At 45.9% G+C, this 13,059-nt stretch overlaps 1 protein-coding gene across 1 annotated transcript; it reads right to left on the bottom strand.

The window, feature by feature from the left end:
- Positions 1–2,810: 2,810 nt before the first annotated feature.
- Positions 2,811–11,923, bottom strand: PRR19 (proline rich 19). Its single transcript, XM_028742268.2, has 4 exons — positions 10,696–11,923; positions 8,702–9,682; positions 6,259–6,428; positions 2,811–4,311 (listed from the first exon to the last, which is right to left on the bottom strand). The coding sequence occupies exons 2-4, from the start codon at positions 9,666–9,668 to the stop codon at positions 3,145–3,147; spliced, it is 2,304 nt and encodes a 767-aa protein (XP_028598101.2). The 5' UTR covers positions 9,669–9,682; positions 10,696–11,923; the 3' UTR covers positions 2,811–3,144.
- Positions 11,924–13,059: the final 1,136 nt, after the last annotated feature.

Genomic DNA, 13,059 nt, shown 5'->3' with positions numbered 1-13,059 from the left:
CTGTACTAAAACAACTAACGTTCCAAAAGCAATGAGACTAGGCACAGTGGTACCTCAGGTTAAGTACTTAATTCGTTCCGGAGGTCCGTTCTTAACCTGAAGCACCACTTTAGCTAATGGGGCCTCCTGCTGCTGCCGCGCCGCCAGAGCATGATTTCTGTTCTCATCCTGAAGCAAAGTTTTTAACCCGAGGTAATATTTCTGGGTTAGCAGAGTCTGTAACCTGAAGCGTATGTAACCTGAGGTACCACTGTACTCAGTTTTCTTGGCATGGAAATGAGTAAGGACTAACTCCTGCAATTTCCTTTGTTTGGGCTAGTATTTTGCATCAATTGTCCTCTTATTACAGTATTTTAATGTTTTTTTGGAAGCCACCCAGAGTGGCTGGGGAAGCCCAGCCAGATGGGCGGGGTATAAATAATAAATATCATCATCATCATCATCATCATCATTTTAGCAATTTCTCCTCCCCTCCAAAGTTATTGCTGTGAAGGTCTGTGCTTTCAGCATAATTTAGGAAATAATCTGTTCCAAGTTGCATACTGGTGTAGAGGAATGGTGGCAGGGATACCAAAGATGAATTAGAAAATGTTAGCTTACTATGCAAAGAAAGCCAAGCTAAAGGAACAGCAACCACCTACAGGCAGAATCTGCTAATATGATATCACAGAGACTCAGAGTGTGCATTTGCAAGAACAACATCCCATCATCCATGAAAGCAAAGCAATCAGGGACAAAAATGTCACATTCCTTTTGCTAATATTGACAGGGGCTTGACAATAATCTCTATTATCTAGGTGTATCTGCTCCAATTCGTTTCGGGGCATTGGTTTTTTTGAAATATTGGGAATATGCACCCCGTATCAGTTAAAACAGAAGAAGAGTTCTGCTGGGTCAAACCAAAGGCCCATTTATTCCAGAAACTTGTTCTCACCAGGACCAACCTGATGCAGGCAAACAGGACCTGAGTGCAACAATATACTTCCCACCTGAGATTTCCAGCAATGGTTATGCAGTGATATATTGTTTTCAACCATGGAGGCAGAGTATAGGTATATCCGCCAACCTGAGGGGGACAAATTTCATAGTTTTCACTATGAGCTCTGTGAAGTACTTTCTTTTGCCTGTCCCAATTTTTCCAAAATCCAGCTTCACAACATTGGTTTTCAGAACGGTGCTATTTTGAGTTTTCATTTTGATCCCTTTCCTAGTGATCCCTAACATGGAATTTGCCTTTTCCCCAGCTGTTGCACGCTGGGGTTGACATCTTCAATGAGCTATCCACTAAAACCCCAAGGTCTCATTCCTGCGCAGTCACTGCCCGTTCAGACCTCATTAGTGTACACATGAAATTAGGATTTTTTGCCCCAATGTGCATCGCTTTACGCTTGCTTGCGCTGAATTTTCATTTACCATTTTACTGCTAGTTCACTCAGTTTGGAGAGATCCATTGGGAGCTCTTCACGGTCTCTTTTTGTTTTAACCACCCTGGACAATTTGGGATCATTAGCAAACTTGTCTATCTCACTGTTGCCCTCCAGCTCTAGACCATTTATGAACAAGTTAAAAAGCGCAGGTCGCAATACCAATCCTTGGCGGGGACGAGACAACACTTTCTGCATCCCTCCATGGGAAGAACTGTCCATTCCTACTTTCTGCTTCTTGTTTCTTAACCAGGATCTGTAAGAGACCCCTCCTTTTATCCCATTATTTGATTGCTAAGCTTACTCAGGATGAGTGTTTGGTGAGGTAGTTTGTCAAAAGCCTTTTAGAAGTCTACATACACGTTGTTGACCAGATCACCTCTAACGTTTGCTGGCATTCTCAGAGAACTCTAAAGGGTCAGTGAAACAAGACGGTACCGTATTTTTTGCTCTACAAGACACACTTTTTCCCTCCTAAAAAGTAAGGGGAAATGTGTGTGCGTCTTATGGAGCGAATACAGGCTGCGCAGCTATCCCAGAAGCCAGAACAAGAGGGATTGTTGCTTTCACTGCACAGCGATCCCTCTTGCTGTTCTGGCTTCTGGGATAGCTGCGCGAAGCCTCCTCAGGGCAGCGGGAGGAACGTTCTCCCTGCCCTGAAGAGGCTTTGCGTTGCTTTCGAAAAAGCCAGAACAGCAAGAGGGATCACTGCGCAGCGAAAGCAGTGATCCCTCTTGCTGTTCTGGCTTCTGGCATTCAGAATATTTTTTTTCTTGTTTTCCTCCTCCAAAAACTAGGTGCGTCTTATGGTCTGGTATGTCTTATAGAGCGAAAAATACGGTACTTCCCGAATGGCCATTTGCCTCCAGGATTCTTCGTATGGAGGTTAGTAACTAAGCAGGTACCAACTATTGCAATGTCTTTCGTTTCTTTATAATATGAACTTTCTGATAGGCCCTTCTCCCTCCCAATAATGTTTTCAGCAATGTTATCAGTGAAACCAAACAAAAGCAAAGCAACGTATGCCAAAGAACAGTTCGCGATCCCAAGAGGATGCAGCTCATGTAGAGAAGGAACTGTGTGAATAGCATCACAGGCATAATCCAAAGCAAAAATGTAAAGTTAGCACAGAGGGGTAGTAAAGAACTTCACATTCAACTTTTATGATTCACATTTATTTTTATTCCTACACTAGCAAAACATTCGAGACCTCAGTTAATTCCCTTCTCTCTCTTAAAAAAAGAAAAAGCAAAGGAACAGTTTTACTCTCTTGAAATATGGCAATCTAATGGAAACAGGTGACTTTATCCCGTGTGTCTTGTTGGGTACACTGAGACAACAAACCTACGCTTCATGTTTGTAAAGGATGGGCTGTTCTATTCATACCCAGAATAGAAAGAGAAAAGTTTTGTGCCTTCTAAGTGGCCCAAAACAAATGTGCTTTAAATAAAAAGAAATCACAGAACTATGTGAGTGCGTGGTTGCACACACACCACACAGAATGCTGAGAACTGTAGCTTGTTAAAAGTGTTGGAAATGGAAGCTCTGTGAGGAGTGAACTACAGTTCTCTGGATTCTTGGAGAGACGTGTTGTGATTTTAGGTAAGAAGTAGCAAATGGCCCTTCCAAGCGATCACCTTGGCTTTCCTTTTCATACCAATCAAGCATCCACTCGTTTTCCAAGCCTCTCTCATTCAGAAATTTGGCTCCCCACACCCTTTCAGTACAACTTCATTCGGGGGAAAGCCCAGGGCTCCGGGGTGGACTGTCCCAACAGGTGGCCTTGCAAGGCGCAGTCAGGGGAGTTCCTGTTCTCTAGAGCCTCGGAGGGGGGGAAATACGACATAGGCAGCTGCTGGAAAAACTGCAGCTGCTGCTGCTGGGCTTCTTCCATTTGAAGCAGCCGCTTCAGATCACGAGTCTGGCTCCCGGATCTGGAGCACCCATTGTCTCTGTTTCTTTGCATTCTTTCGGAGGCCTCTGCCAGTCCGCAGAAGTGGTAACTATTTGAGGTTCTCCCTTGCTCTACAGAGACTTTCTGGCAGAAGGCTCTGGGTTTTGCCAGTACAGAGAACAACCCAGTCCCGTGTGATGGGTGTTTGCTGAGCATATATCTGTCTTGCGGAGGGTTTTGCCTGTAGGAAGAGCAGTGCTGCTGAGGGACGATGCTGTACAGGTGAAGAAACTCATTTGGCTGCCCTTGTTCCGAGTTCAGCTCTCTGGAAGTGGCTGGCTGGTGGGACAGAGCTTGGGACACGGGGAGTTTGGCTCCCTTACTGGGCGCTTTAGGGCTCCAGATGCTTCTTAAGACATCAAAGGATGTCTGAGACTCAGAGGCAGCTCTCTCCGTGGGCCTGAGCCCCAAATCCAGAGGCTGGCAACTGCACGGCTCCTGCGAAGGATGCGGGCTGTGGAATGGAGCGGGCTCCATCTCTAGTAAATTCCATTGATCTGGGCTTAATTCATAGACAAAGGAATGTTGCTGGGCATCAGTCAAGAAGTAATGGCTGGTGCCTTTGCCATCCACTCTCAGATTGACTGAACCCAAGGAATCATAGGTAGCAAAAGGCAGGCAATGCCTTTTGGAAGCACTCTTCTCTGTGTGTAGTCTACTGCCTACTTCAGACCTCTCTTGCCTGCTTCTGGACTCACAGAAGGCTTCCCCTAGTCCTTGCTCCCAACGCCGAGCAGTTCTGAATAAAGCATCATGCAAAAGATGTTGTTCCTCTGCAGCAAAGGAGCTCCTGGCTAAATTCACATGCTGGGAAGGTGCAGATGAAAGATGGGAGTGTGGCTGAACTGCTGTCAAGGGAAAGCTGTGCTGGCTAAATGCCTGTGGCTCAAGAAAGGATCTGAAGTCTTCTCTTTGGGTGGTCTTCTCTTCTGCCTGCATAGGGAAACAACAAGAAGTAGGCAAGATAAAGGAAAGAGCATGATTAGATAGGGACAGATTATCTCTGCTTCTCAGTGGAATGTATATACTTCTGACATGCTCTTACAAATGTTCCATTTCAACTTCTAAGGCTAATTTTGATTCATCCCACACTAAGCCAATTCTAAAGGCTTCTGGGATAAGTAAAAAAACAGCAACAGATCAAGGCTAGATCGACATCTTCCTGATGGTGGGTTGGAACCCAGTAGAGCTTTGTGGCTCTTGTACTTTGAGGTTGTAGCTAGCAAGAATATTGCTGCATAAAAGGAGCCAAACAGAGTAGGATCTCTGGATCAGAAGATGAAAATGACCTGCTGTGGGGCCCCCAAATAAAAACTACTGATGCGATGTGACCTTTTGTAAATGCCTGGGAACAACTGGATGAAATCGGCTTAGGTATTTGGCAAGTTTTGAAGTTAATCTCGGTACCATTAACCTCCCATCCTAGAACAAATAGTGCTCATAACAGCCTGGTAGTCTGGCATGCAATGTTCTTTGGCAAAGGATTTGGTGAGAGGGCAACTGAGCATCCTCCTTGGGTTTGTCTACTGTCAATGGATTTATTTGTAATCGCACTCCTAGGACAATCAGCCCAAGGTGCTTAAGGGAATGTGATGTTTCCAGCTGTCCGCTTGCGGCAACCTGAGGGCTGCTTCACACACTGCATGTTCACGTGGGCATAAAAACCGGGATGCGGTCTTGAAGCCATTCTTAAATGGACACTTAAACCTGGAACTCACAAGTGTGGTCTGAAGGCACAAGAGGCCACCATCCTCCTGGGGACAAGCAGGTTTGAGTGACTTGATATCGATACCAGGAATGGTCCAAGAACAGAAAAATTAAAGTCAGTCTGTGAGCACTTAGAAAAGGATGCTGTGATTACTAAGACCTAGTATGGGTTTCTCAAAAACAAATCATGCCAGATGAATCTCATTTATTTTATTTTGATAAGAGTTACAAGCTTTGTGGATCAAGGGAATGGTGTGGACGTAGTGTATCTTGATTTCAGTAAGGCTTCTGACAAAGTCCCCCATGATATTCTTGCAGAGAAGTTGGTAAAATATGGGCTGGATGTGTACAGAGGAGGGTGACCAAGATGATAAAGGGAAACCAAGCCTTATGAGGAACAGTGGAGGGAATTGGGTATGTTTAGCCTGGTAAATAATGAGATATGATAGCTATCCTCAAATATCTAAAGGGCTGTCACATGGAGAATGGAGCGAGCTTGTTCTCTCCCACTCTGGAGGGTAGGATTCAAACCAATGGCCTCAAGTTCCAAGAAAGGAGATTCTGATTAAACATCAGGAAGAACTTTCTGACAGTAAGAGCTGTTTGACAGGTCCACCAAGGGCAGTGGACTCTCCTCCCTTGAAGGTTAGTAAACGGAGGTTGGATGGCCATCTGTCATGAATGATCTACTCTAGATTCCTACATTGCAGGACTAGATGACCCTTGAGGTACCTTCCAACTCTACAATTCTATAATTACTACATGTATACTACCTTTGTTTCCTTCCTTCCACAGAAGGAAGGCAGGATATACAGGGTGAGTCCTTTAAAAGAGGACACGTGGATACAGAGTACACATGTTCCACGGGGCCTCTTTTAAAAGACTCACCCTGCATATGTAAGAAAATAAATAAAAATATTTTTTTACAGCTCAAATACATCTATAATGTGGGATGTTTTAATGTATTTTCCCCACTTGATTTCAATGTATTTATGTGGGTTTTGTTTTGTGTCTTTATGGAAGTCACCTTAAATTGCCGTGGCAGAGAAAAACTGACAATAAATTTAATAGTAATAATGATGATGATAATACTAATACCTTCCCAGTGTTTAAACACATTCTTTTCAAACCAACCTGACCTTTCAAACTATCCTAACACATTCTGATGCTCACCATTCTTATAACTGTATGTACAGGACAGGGAGAAAAGCTACTGGGGAAGAACTGTGCTTGTCCTCTCCGCTTTTTCAGAGAAATCTCCTGGTCAGAGTTTCTGCTGTCATTGCTAGACATCTGTCCCAATAGCAACTCCTTCTGGTCCCTGTCAGGTGGGCTCTTGAAATCTGAAAGAGGACAGAACAAATGAACACACAAAATCCCATGTGGAATCAAAAGCTTACAAATGTGAGTAAGGGCAAAGTTAATTTGTCCTTCGGGAGGGTGACATACAAGTCCATTATGCTGTGCAAAGCAACGCAGCAGGGTAGGGCGAGGTGGAAAGTAAAACAAGACAAGTCCCTGCAGCAAGAAGCTTGCTGTCTATATTTTGACAGTGAGGGAGAAGAGGGAGAAATCCAGGGGACAAATGAACTTTGGAGTGGCTGAGGGTATTGGTGAAACGATGGTCTCAGGCAAGGATATAGCAGTGTGGCGCTGTGGGTAAAAGCCTCAGTGCCTAGGGCTTGCCGATCGAAAGGTCGGTGGTTCGAATCCCCGCGGCGGGGTGCGCTCCCGTTGTTCGGTCCCAGCGCCTGCCAACCTAGCAGTTCGAAAGCACTCCCAGGTGCAAGTAGATAAATAGGGACCGCTTACTAGCGGGAAGGTAAACGGCGTTTCCGTGTGCGGCTCTGGCTCGCCAGAGCAGCGATGTCACGCTGGCCATGTGACCCGGAAGTGTCTCCGGACAGCGCTGGCCCCCGGCCTCTTGAGTGAGATGGGCGCACAACCCTAGAGTCTGTCAAGACTGGCCCGTACGGGCAGGGGTACCTTTACCTTAAAAGCAAAAAGGGATAAAGGATGGAGCAATGCTAGGATTCGCCCCACGGTTCTTAAAACTGATTTCTTGACAAAATACAACGTAGTAAGTAAACCAAGTACGTTCCAAGGATTTTCAGTGACTGTAGCCTAATCCCCCACAAAATACCAGAAATGAGGTTCAAGCGAACCAGCTCCCTCCACAGTGTAACATGGGATGGTGGGGGGGAGGGGCTGACAAGTTGTATGTTTCTATTGACATAGCTGAGAAAGGGAAACCTCACTTTCTCAAAATGATCTTTTTTTCATTATGCCCCTACTACTCTAGTATGTTGCATAATGTGTTTTGATAATGCACAAAGATCCAGTGAACCTTTTCAAGTACAGTGGTACCTCTGGATAAGAACTTAATTCATTCTGGAGGTACGTTCTTAACCTGAAACTGTTCTTAACCTGAGGTACCACTTTAGCTAATGGGGCCTCCCGCTGCCGTCATGCCACCGCCACGCAATTTCTGTTCTCATCCCGAAGCAAAGTTACCAGAGGTACTATTTCTGGGTTAGTGGAGTCTGTACCTGAAACGTCTGTAACCCGAGGTACCACTGTAAATCGAAACCCAGATTTTCAGAGCAACGCTATTGCCCTGTGTGGCACTGCCAATAATGCTGCAAAATATATTAAAAATTTGTCAAGTAGCACCTCAGAGACTAACTAAGTTTGTTCTTGGTATAAGCTTTCGTGTGCATGCACACTTCTTCAGATACAGTGAAACAGAAGTCACCAGACCCTTATATATAGTGGGAGGGTTAAGAACAGTTTCAGGTTAAGAATGGACCTCTGGAATGAATTAAGTTCTTAACCCGAGGTACCACTGTACCAAGAACAAACTTAGTTGGTTTCTAAGGTGCTACTGGACAATTTTTATTTTTTAAAAATATATTTAGACTGCATCAGACCAACACGGCTACCTACCTGAATCTGGAATAATGCTGCATTTAGCTCCCTGAACAGTAAAGGAGGGTTCAGGTTGCCTTCAGCAGTGAAGGAAGTCAGGCCACCATGAAAAGTTTTAAAGCTGGCTGTGGCCTAATTTAGTGCAGCCTTCTGCAACTATCGGTTGAGGCCTCTTTAGTGTCTGTTCAACCCTGTGCTAATGGAGGTGGAGGGATAAACAGGAAAAAGCCCAAACAAATGGGAGAGATTGGGCAAAGAGAAGGAAAGTGTGCTATGTAATCCTACAATGTGCTCAGTTTGGGTTCAGATTTCTACCATCATAGTATCCAACCCCATCCACCATCAGTTGTCCCCTCCATCTAACCTTTTCCAAGTGAAATAAGCCCTTAATAGGAAAAAGCTCCCCAGCCCAGCCCCCGAATATGAAAGATGATGAGAAGCCCATGAAGGAAAACATCTGAGAAAGTGCAGGATTTTTTAAAAAGTCCATCACTTGCTTGCGTGGTCTTTAAAGAATGGTGGCCAAAAGCAGGGCTTCTACACTTCTTGTTTTCACTATTGCAATATTTCACAAAACTGCTCGTTTTCAGTATTTATGGCAAATGCTGCATGCCAAACAGCTGCTTAGCTTCAGCCAAGCTGCTTGACACAGTTCATACTTATGCTGCAGCCTCAGCAAGCCCCTTACCTGCATGGGCCGTCTCAGTGTTACAACCACCTGCAGATTTCTTGAGCAGCGCCAAGGCAGATAAATCTGGGAGTGTTTTCTTCTGTTCCAGCAGGATATTGATAACAGCCTGACGTGTTTCCCTGATTAAGTTACGCCCAGGGAATATTGCCTTGAGGTCCAAGAGTTTTTGCAGGTCCTGGGCTAATTCCCTTACTGGAGATTTGCCTTTGCCTGACTCCGTTTCTGCTGTGGGGACAGGAGGGACGTTTTCCTTTTCATTCAAGTCCATCAAGGCATTGCCCTGAAAAGGTTCAGTTTCCAAATCCTCTTGATTGAACTCCACAACCGCAGGTGCAGCTAAAGGCTGGGGTGCACCTGGAGTGGCCACAGGATGCTGTGTAATCGATGTAGAGTCCTTATTCACTCCACGTGGGTCCTTTCCATTGCATCTCAACTGATCGCTGGGAATAGATTTCTGATCAGCGTCACAGGACTGGATCTCTTCTTCCAGCAACATCTCCATGCCACTGTCTCTTTGTATAGGAGTGATCTCCAGGACCTCTTGCTCAGCTCTGGGGCTCAACAATCTCTCTATGTTAAGTGATTTCACCTCCCTGTTAAACATGCCAAAGGGCTGAGAGAGTCTGTTCTGCGTTATAATCAGAGGTTTGGCAACACAGCTGCCTTTGATGGGTCTGATGGGAGTCGACTTAGCACAGGTGTTAAACTGGGAGCTCCAGAAAGGGGGCAGCGTCTTCTGTAGCGTCCTGCGGTTGGGCCTTTGTTCTGGGATCCTATCGGTAGCATTTCTGCCGAACTTGACATAGTTGCGCTCTCGTCTTGTTCGGCGGCGTTTGACCCTGACAGATTTCTCCTCAATGCTATGCTGCTCTGTTGGGGATGCTCTCAGGTGATGGGAAGAACAGGGTAAGCCAGAGCTGGCTGAAGTCTCCTTTCTTTCTTCTCCCTTGCCACAAGGATTCATATTGAAAGGAGCTCCTGAGAATAAGCAGATACAATGGGAAACAGCACCCAAGATGCTAGGTTTAGATTCTTATTCTCACCTGGGAAAGTAAGACATGAAACTGAGGCTAAAGCTGCTGTCCCAGCAGTCCTACATCCCTTGGTTTTTGTCTGTGGGCTGGCATAGGTTTGTATGTTATTATACACACATGCACAGGGTAGGGCCATAGTTCAGGGGTAGAGCAACTGTTTTGCATGCAGAAAGTTCCAGACATCTCCAGACAGGGCAGGGAATGTTCTCATCTGAAATACTGGAGAGCCATGGCCAGTCAGTATTTAGAGAGTTAAATGGACCAATGGGTCTAACTCAGTACCAGGTAGATTCTTATGTTCCTATATACCCACAGAAGTGATGGTATGAATAAATCACATATTTGATGTAGACCCTAATCAATGCAAACTTATAACACAATAAAGCTGCTAGCCTTTAAGATGCTACAAAATCCTTTGCAGTTTTAACACCACATACTAACCAGCCCTCCCAGTGTCAAAAATAAATTCAGAGTAAGATAATTCCAGGCAGAGAGGACTTTCAGCAAATCATGGTGTGCTGGTCATTCTGCTGTGCCCTTGGGTGGGTGGTGTTTAGTTTTCTTTTCTTTTTTCTTGGCAAACCATTAATATATTTTTGTCCATCTCAACTTCAGCACCAGGCAATATGCAATTTTAAATATGTACACAATTGCAGCAATAGCCAGCAGATTTTTTTTTAATATAAAAAAACCTAACACCTACCAACTGTAGGGTTTCAGAAATGAACATGGGCTCACTGGAATGCAGCCGTAGAGTATGTGGGCCGGGTGCAGTGTTAGACCTACTTCGGAGCAGACCCACTGCAATTAATGGGCAAAAGTTGGGGCCGCTCATCTCAATGAACACAATGTTGGGTAGAATTTAGCTGGCTGCAACCACCCAATGCCCATTCTTTTTTTAAAAAATGAGGAATAACAAGAGTGCCTCTGAGAACGTACAATGTCCTTTTTACTCACCAGTGGGGCTGATCAGGGGCTCTGCTGCAACTCAACAAGGGAAACGGATAATAGCGAAGAGAGACCTCTCCTTTTATGGCATCTCCCCCTCCTCACACTTTAAACCCTGATTTTTCCAACCCTCCATCTTGCCCCCAACAACCTCTTTCCTCCAACCGCCTAACAGCCTCACTCACGCCTCCCTCGCGGGAGATGGATGGGCGGAGCAAGCACCCTGCCTCCCCTCGTGCAGAGGCGGTTGTCCCCATGCGGCTGCCCGAAGCGCGAGAAGCGCCCAGGCGACTCTCAGCCTCTTTTCCCGCGCTTCCCGAGCTGCTACGGAAGCCCACGTTCCACTCCCGCCCTTGGGCTTCGCCGCGCCCCGCCCCGCTTGGCGTGGATTGGTCGCAACGCGGCGCAGTTCTGTGCTGATTGGCTGCAGGAAGCTATCGGTCGCTACGCTCCTGTACCGCCTGGATGGGACAGGTGAAGATGCGCTTTTGAGGGGCTGGGAGCGCAAAGGGCTGTTCTGCAATTATTAGGCGCTCATTTTCAGTCACCTAGAAGGCTCATCCCATTGCTACCCACCTCCGCCTTAAAAGCAAATGAATCAGATTCTCCAGATACTGTTATTTATTGTAATTATTTGTACGGTATATGTTTAGCTTTACACTTTTATTCTTAACGATGCCCCCCTCCCCCGCCCATGCATTTAGCAGTTCTCATTTTTACATCATTTTCCCCATCAGGGAAAAAAGGCAGGATACAAATAAATATAGTAATAATAATAAATGCCGACTAAAATCAGCCCCCATGGGCGTAGCCAGGATTTTTGTTAGGAGCGGCAGGACTTTAGTTAGTGGGACAGAACCGACGTGATTGGTCAGTCAGTTAAATATTTGGATTGTTTTACTTTATCGGGGGTGAGGAGTAGCTGCCCCCCTTGGCTACGCCTATGAGAGCCCCTTCCCTTACTTTTTTTTTTAAGCGCGCTTCTTTTCTGCCAAGTGACAAAACAAACCATTTATCGAACTTGATTCACAATGCACCAAGCCTCATTATCACTCTGCCTCGTGAATTTAATATTGACAAGCAAAACAGGACGTGGCCTCTCTGCTCTATAAACAATGGGAATTTCAATAGGTACAGCTCCCCCCACTCCTAGTTGTGCATCTTCTGACATACCCTCTTTGCATTGTAATTATAGCTGGGGGCATGTAGCAGTCTGCCGCCTTTCCCTAAGCTTTTATTTTTTTTAATAATAAAAAAGGCTTGGGAGACCCATGCTGAAGCCTTCAACTCATGTGGAGAAAAGTGTGCAGGCAGTAGTCTGCCCAACTGCTCGCTAAGCAGTAAACCTGTTTGCACCATTCAGTTTTCTGCCCACTGAATGGCAAGGTACTGAATAACTGGCAAGCACTGCAAATCATGAGCGTAGCCAGGATTTTTGTTGGGGGGGGGCAGGATTTTTGTTAGGAGGCAGAACCAATGTGATTTGTCAGTTAGCTATTTCTATTGTTTTACTTGATCAGGGGGGGGCAGCTGCCCCCCTTCCCCCCGGCTACACCCATGCTGCAAATATTTTATTAATGCAGTTAAATAACTTTGCATACACTAGACTCTCCTATCTATGCTTGCATTCTAGTTCAGGTAGGGAACCTGGTGTTAAATGCAGCCTCCCACTCAGGCATCTATCTGGCCCTTGGGACTGTCCCAGGCCACACACACCCTGCCTTGCAATATCCTCTCTGACCAGGTCACAACCCTCACCAGCTCTGCTTTACATCCCTGAGTATTTTTGCCTGGCTAGAATTTGTTTTTGCACTCTGGTGATGCTCCTTGCTTGTCTGGATGGAAGACAGAGAGAGGGGTGTGTGAGTGTGTGTAGAAATAAGCTTGCTGTAAAAATGTAAAATTTACATACAGTCAATGCTTTTCCACTTTGGCTTTTGGCCTGACCCACCAGTGGCATGTGGGGATGCGGGCGGCGCTGTGGGTTAAACCACAGAGCCTAGGACTTCCGTTCAGAAGGTCGGCGGTTCAAACCCCCTGCGGCAGGGTGAGCTCCCGTTGCTCGGTCCCTGCTCCTGCCAACCTAGCAGTTCAAAAGCACGTCAAAAGTGCAAGTAGATAAAAACACTGGCTCTGGCGGGAAGGTAAACGGCATTTCCGTGGGCTGCTCTGATTCGCCAGAAGCAGCTTTGTCATGCTGGCCACATGACCTGGAAGCTGTCTGCGGACAAACGCCGGCTCCCTCAGCCTATAGAGTGAGATGAGCGCACAACCCCAGAGTCGGTCACGACTGGACCTAATGGTCAGGGGTCCCTTTACCTTTACCAGTGGCATGTAGCCCTTGGAATTTGCCCCAGAAAGGAAGGTGGCCTT

Source organism: Podarcis muralis, chromosome 7 (assembly GCF_964188315.1).
Source record: "Podarcis muralis chromosome 7, rPodMur119.hap1.1, whole genome shotgun sequence".
Lineage (NCBI taxonomy): Eukaryota > Metazoa > Chordata > Lepidosauria > Squamata > Lacertidae > Podarcis > Podarcis muralis.
The sequence above is the reverse complement of the archived record's forward strand: the minus strand, read 5'-3'. Positions and strand labels throughout refer to the sequence as shown.